This window comes from Chanos chanos, chromosome 5 (genome assembly GCF_902362185.1).
Source record: "Chanos chanos chromosome 5, fChaCha1.1, whole genome shotgun sequence".
Taxonomy (NCBI): Eukaryota; Metazoa; Chordata; class Actinopteri; order Gonorynchiformes; family Chanidae; genus Chanos; species Chanos chanos.
Genome location: NC_044499.1, coordinates 52,407,923 through 52,415,422, shown reverse-complemented (window position 1 = coordinate 52,415,422; position 7,500 = coordinate 52,407,923). Strand labels below are relative to the sequence as shown.

General features: G+C 47.0%; 1 protein-coding gene across 1 annotated transcript in view; it reads right to left on the bottom strand.

The window, feature by feature from the left end:
- Positions 1-2,595: 2,595 nt before the first annotated feature.
- Positions 2,596-7,500, bottom strand: part of tbkbp1 (TBK1 binding protein 1) — a 32,560-nt gene continuing 27,655 nt past the window's right edge. Inside the window, exons 8-9 of the mRNA XM_030775886.1 lie at positions 5,524-6,329; positions 2,596-2,730 (exon numbers count right to left, since the gene is read on the bottom strand). Coding sequence (XP_030631746.1) covers positions 2,596-2,730; positions 5,524-6,329 — 941 coding nt within the window. The remainder of the gene's footprint in view (positions 2,731-5,523; positions 6,330-7,500) is intronic.

Genomic DNA, 7,500 nt, shown 5'->3' with positions numbered 1-7,500 from the left:
GATTAGGGTTTTCAGGAGCTGAGTTTCCTCCTGGCTGAGTTTGGGTTTGCTCTGTCTGGGAATATCCTGCGCTGTTTTCCCAGTTTGACCCCACTGTTTTCCCAGTTTGGATGTGCTGTTTTCCCAGTTTGGCTGTGCTGTTTTCTTAGTTTGACCCCGCTATTTTCCCAGTTTGGCTGTGCTGTTTTCCCAGTTTGGCGGCTTGGGCACTGGGTGAGTGAGATGCGCCCTCTGTGACTGGCAGAGATGTAAACCTCTCAGTGGCTTTGGAAAGACACTTTATCTCATCTATGGTACAGAAGACATGAAACAGCAAGCAGTGTTTTCACTGAGGAAGCAGTGTTTTCACTGAGCAAAGCTGGATCATCCGTAAGCATGTCAGCAGCTCCATAGGTTCTTTTTTGATCCTCAGCAAATAGCTTGGCTCTCAACAGAGGTTGTGAATTTACATATATATATATATATATATATTTACATATTTTATTTGTTTAAATAAACGTTGATGAATTTTAAATACGTGTCTGTATATACACACATTAATAAAAACATTTTGGATTGTATAAATTCAATCAGAAATAACTTTCTCATTATTCTGTATCATAATTAACTGTCCAGACGTATCTAAATAGATAAATGGCCCTCACACAGGATCCAAGATCAAGAACCATGTACAATCTGTCGTCTCAGGGCGTAGTCTTGGGAGAGACACTATCCTCTGTTAGGCTGTACTCAGTCGGACGACTGTCAATCGCTAGCCCTAGGTTCACAACACTACCACTGTTCTGAGAACCAGAGAAACAGAACTCACTGACAATAACCCTCGAATCACCACACTACCACTGTTCTGAGAACCAGAGAAACAGAACTCACTGACAATAACCCTCGAATCACCACACTACCACTGTTCTGAGAACCAGAGAAACAGAGTTCACGAACGGTGGTGTTGAGAGTTTCAGTGTCAGTGGGGTTTAAGGTGTGTCAGTGGTGTTGAGAGTTTCAGTGCCAGTGGGGTTTAAGGTGTGTCAGTGGTTTTGAGAGTCTCAGTGCCAGTGGGATTAAGGTGTGTCTGTGGTTTTGAGAGTTTCAGTGCCAGTGGGGTTTAAGGTGTGTCAGTGGTGTTGAGAGTTTCGGGGCCAGTGGGATTAAGGTGTGTCAGTGGTGTTGAGTGTTTCGGGGCCAGTGGGGTTTAAGGTGTGTCAGTGGTTTTGAGAGTCTCAGTGCCAGTGGGATTAAGGTGTGTCAGTGGTTTTGAGAGTTTCAGTGTCAGTGGGGTTTAAGGTGTGTCAGTGGTTTTGAGAGTTTCAGTGTCAGTGGGGTTTAAGGTGTGCCAGTGGTTTTGAGAGTTTCAGTGTCAGTGGGGTTTAAGGTGTGTCAGTGGTGTTGAGAGTTTCAGGGCCAGTGGGATTAAGGTGTGTCAGTGGTGTTGAGTGTTTCAGGGCCAGTGGGTTTAAGGTGTGTCAGTGGTGTTGAGAGTTTCAGGGCCAGTGGGATTAAGGTGTGTCAGTGGTGTTGAGTGTTTCGGGGCCAGTGGTGTTTAAGGTGTGTCAGTGGTGTTGAGTGTTTCAGTGTCAGTGGGGTTTAAGGTGTGTCAGTGGTGTTGAGAGTTTCAGTGTCAGTGGGGTTTAAGGTGTGTCAGTGGTGTTGAGTGTTTCGGGGCCAGTGGGGTTTAAGGTGTGTAGGTGGTGTTGAGAGTTTCAGGGCCAGTGGGGTTTGATGTGTGTCAGGGGTTCTGTGGGGGATGGTCTTTAGACCTCAGGGAAACACACCATACATATGTGACAGTTTATCTGCATACCAGAACAAAGTCGTCCAGTTTTTTTTTTAAAGGGACATCCTTCCAGAATAAAACAAAGAGATAAGGGATGCCACTTTGGGAATTATCAAAAATATCTTTTTTTTGTTTTTTTTAATATTTTTTTTGCTTCAGTATTGGTCCAGGTAAAGTGTATGGAAAGGGGTTGTGTAAAGTGCTGAGGTGATATGTGCCCACTTCACCATGACAACGATGCCCTGCCCTGCAGGGCACACCTGAATCAGTCAGCCAATCACTCATTTTGCTTTTTACACCAGCCATGCAGCCTACAATACATTGACCCACTGCACACTTCACACGGCCACAGTCTGAAGGATGTCTTATGCAAAGGATCATGGGAAGTGTAGTTACGGGAAAATGTTGGCAGCCTGGGAAGGTTTAAATCCATGATATTGCAGTAGACATGCAATGAAAACGACTGAAGCGCTGGCTTTCCCTGCTGACTGGCAGAACCACAGAGAGACAAGCAAAAGGAGAGACACTGATGAAAGCGGTGAAAAAACTGGGTCAAACAGAGAGAGTGACGTGTGCCCCAGGTTCACCTCACTGCTTCACCCTCACAGTACCGACAGAGAACAACCTGCAGTCAATGCCATCATCAGATAGTTACAAGTGTGGTGCGTAAATCACCAGTCTCCCCTGAGAGCCGTTCAACCTGCCTCTCGTCCCCTAAAGGCTTTAAAGACACCCCCCCCCCCCCCCCCCCCCCCCCCACCATGTACTTGAGTGAGACCGCAGTGGTAAGTGACTGACAGGGGACAGTGGGTGTGCAGTGATGGCTGTCAGATCTTGCTGTTCTCCAGGTGTGAGTCGATGTGTTTGATGAGGGCGTCGTCTGGGTAACCACTGGGGAAGAGCCGATGACAGAGTGGACAGCTCCTCAGGTCAGTCTCCTCCTCCTCCGTGTCCATCCAGAACTGCACACACACACCACAGTTATATTACACACTGCACAGAACTGCACACACACACACACACACCACAGTTACATTACACACTGCACAGAACTGCACAGAACTGCACACACACACACCACAGTTACATTACACACTGCACAGAACTGCACACACACACACCACAGTTACATTACACACTGCACAGAACTGCACACACACACACCACAGTTACATTACACACTGCACAGAACTGCACACACACACACCACAGTTACATTACACACTGCACAGAACTGCACAGAACTGCACACACACACCACAGTTATATTACACACTGCACAGAACTGCACACACACACACACACACCACAGTTACATTACACACTGCACAGAACTGCACAGAACTGCACACACACACATCACAGTTACATTACACACTGCACAGAACTGCACACACACACACACCACAGTTACATTACACACTGCACAGAACTGCACACACACACACCACAGTTACATTACACACTGCACAGAACTGCACACACACACACCACAGTTACATTACACACTGCACAGAACTGCACACACACACACACCACAGTTACATTACACACTGCACAGAACTGCACAGAACTGCACACACACACACACCACAGTTACATTACACACTGCACAGAACTGCACACACACACACCACAGTTACATTACACACTGCACAGAACTGCACACACACACACTACAGTTACATTACACACTGCACAGAACTGCACAGAACTGCACACACACACACACCACAGTTACATTACACACTGCACAGAACTGCACACACACACACACCACAGTTACATTACACACTGCACAGAACTGCACACACACACACCACAGTTACATTACACACTGCACAGAACTGCACACACACACACCACAGTTACATTACACACTGCACAGAACTGCACACACACACACCACAGTTACATTACACACTGCACAGAACTGCACACACACACATCACAGTTACATTACACACTGCACAGAACTGCACACACACACACACCACAGTTACATTACACACTGCACAGAACTGCACACACACACACACCACAGTTACATTACACACTGCACAGAACTGCACACACACACACCACAGTTACATTACACACTGCACAGAACTGCACACACACACACCACAGTTACATTACACACTGCACAGAACTGCACACACACACACACCACAGTTACATTACACACTGCACAGAACTGCACAGAACTGCACACACACACACACCACAGTTACATTACACACTGCACAGAACTGCACACACACACACACCACAGTTACATTACACACTGCACAGAACTGCACAGAACTGCACACACACACACACCACAGTTACATTACACACTGCACAGAACTGCACAGAACTGCACACACACACACACCACAGTTACATTACACACTGCACAGAACTGCACACACACACACACCACAGTTACATTACACACTGCACAGAACTGCACACACACCACAGTTACATTACACACTGCACAGAACTGCACACACACACACACCACAGTTACATTACACACTGCACAGAACTGCACACACACCACAGTTACATTACACACTGCACAGAACTGCACAGAACTGCACACACACACACACCACAGTTACATTACACACTGCACAGAACTGCACAGAACTGCACACACACACACACTACAGTTACATTACACACTGCACAGAACTGCACAGAACTGCACAGAACTGCACACACACACACCACAGTTACATTACACACTGCACAGAACTGCACACACACACACACCACAGTTACATTACACACTGCACAGAACTGCACACACACACACACCATAGTTACATGGTTTACCTCACAGTCGCACACACTACACATCTCATATAATGTATGTAAATGATTTCAGTGAAAACAGTAAATGTTTCAAAGAAAAGCAGTTATTCAAATTGCTGACCAATTTCTCAGCCACTTTTCAACACAGTCAAAAGTGGATCGGGGGGGGGGGGTGGGGGTGGGGGTGGGGGGGTTGGCAGTGTCTCCCCAGCCCCCTGCCAAGATGACACGTGCTGTCACTGACATGACCTGATGACGGGTTCAGATAATAAATTTCATCTGAGTTTTGCTTTGCTCATTTGAAATCTCCCTCACAGAATGCATCAGCAGCTAAAATGTCTCTGAAGTTTTAGAATGACAGAGACACACAATTTCATGTTTCATATTTGTTACATGAAACTGGTCATAATCATGGTACGAAATAATCTGTGTTCTCCTCTGAACAAAAGGAATTTAATGCTTTCTCCACGTACATGCTCCTGTTTGTTTATTTGTTTGTTTGTTAGTTTGTTTTTAACAATATTTGTTTTCATAGATGTAGTTGGACCAAGAGCAGTTCACCCTAACAGATACAATGCTGCTTTGGTTTTAACACCTGATTAAACCTGTCGACTAAACCTCAGGCTAACCGTCAATGCTTTTATTAGTTTGATCACTAATTCATGGTTTGGAATAAAAAAATAGCCTAGTTAGCAAATATAGCCACAGAACACGCTACAGTACCCTAGTCCACATAACCTTGGGATGGTAAATGACTGTGAAATGTTATGAGTTTTATATACACATACCTGAGATGACGGTAAGGAACACAGTCTCTCATGAACAGAGAGGGCAGGCTAAGCCCTGACATCTGTATTTACATTCACTCATTTAAGAGACACTGTTATTCAAAGACAGGCAGAGTACAAACCAAGCGAATGGGTGCTGACCACGTTCCCTTAACTCACGTTAATGGAGGGCCAGGACTGGGCGTGTCCGGCATGCAGGTATCCAGGTGGGTGACAGCTGAGGGTGTTTGGGCGGGGCGGGATAGGGAAGGCGGAGCAAGAGGTGGGGCTTCTGGACCCCGACGCGCCCAGTGTCCGTGGAGGACTGATGGGGTGTGGATTCCACTCCTCCTCATCTTCAGAGGATTGGGGGGGGCGAGGAGGCGGGTGCAGGGGGGGCGGGCTGGGCTGAGGCTCGAAGTGCAGGTGGGACACCTCCGCGTGGGGGAAGGGCATCTCCCGGGAGTGCCGCGGGGACTCGGCCAGTCCGGCGTCCTGTCCCACGGCCTGAGCCCCGGGCTGGGAGCCTCGTCTCTGGGCGAGCGCGTGCTGGCCGGCCCCGTGCGGCTGCGGCTGCTGCTGTTTGTGGTACATCTCCACGTACGGCCTGGGCTTCGGCAGGGTAGAGACAGGATCCAAGGTGAAGCGCGGAGGACGCTGGTAGGCGGACGGATCGGCCACCTCAGAGTAACTGCGCCGTCCCTGGAAGCTGGCCCTCAGACGGTGGGAGGTGGGCCGGCAGACGTAGGACGCCGGGCCGTTGCTGATTTCGGGCAGGGGTGATCGGCGGTGCACATCCGGAGAGAGACGCTGTAAAACCGGCGAGCGGCGCTGGGGTACGGGAGAATGGCGTTGAGGTACGGGAGAATGGCGTTGAGGTACGGGAGAGTGGTGTTGAGGTACGGGAGAATGGCGTTGAGGTACGGGAGAGTGACGTTGAGGGACAGGAGAGTGTCTCTGGGGGGGGGCTGGAGCATGGCGCTGAACTGGAAAAGAAGAGATGAAGAAAGAGAGAGAGAGAGAGAGAGAGGGAAGAGAAGAGATGAAGGAAGAGAGAGAGAGAGAGAGAGAGAGAGAGAGAGAGAGAGAGAGAGAGAAGAGATGAAGGAAGAGAGAGGGAGAGAGAGAGAGAGAGAGGGAAGAGAAGAGATGAAGGAAAAGAGAGAGAGAGAGAGAGAGGGAAGAGAAGAGATGAAGAAAAAAAGAGAGAGAGAGAGAGAGAGAGAGAGAGAGAGAGAGAGAAGAGATGAAAGAAGAGAGAGGGAGAGAGAGAGAGAGAGAGGGAAGAGAAGAGATGAAGGAAAAGAGAGAGAGAGAGAGAGAGGGAAGAGAAGAGATGAAGAAAAAAAGAGAGAGAGAGAGAGAGAGAGAGAGAGAGAGAGAGAGGGAAGAGAAGAGAGGATGATTAGAGAAAACAGGTCCTCACTGAGCTGTGGGGTCATGCTGGTAACCAGCATTTAGTATCACACAGGACACCGCCACTAGGTTTCACCACCAAGACACCACCGTTTGGTTTCATCATCAAGGTGGCATCAAGACAGCAGCTCTGTCAAACAATAGCAGCACTGGTAGTAATAGTATTAATAGTAATGATTGTAACAATAGTAGTACTGGTAGTAATAGTATTAATAGTAATGATTGTTTTCATTGCGGACTGTTCAGTTGAATGTTCGTGGACTGTTTAGTTGAATGTTTGCATAACAAGTGAAAAAATACTAAAACACTTTAGCTATAGTTTTGTTGTACATTAAGCAATACAATAAACATTATTCTGAATAAACACGATTAATATTTCATCATCAACACACAATATACAGAATTTCTTTAAAAGTCTATTTTCCAGTGGCCCAAAATGACTAATAAAGTTTCATAATTCATGTGGATTTATGGTTACACATTATTATTAATAACAGAGTTAGACCTGCTTTTATACATGACTCTGACAAAGTTTTCATATTGTCTGATGTCTGTATGGAGCATTATGGCTGTGAATGAGCGTGTTTAACAGGTGTAACAGGGTGCTTCTAAAGACATTCACAGATCTCTGTCAGTATTCAAACCCCCCCAGCTCATAATCATACAGAGTGAAACAGTGGAAGTTGGATGAAAGATGCAGAGAGAGAATTAGTGAAGCTCTGTCTTAACCCCAGTGAGTCT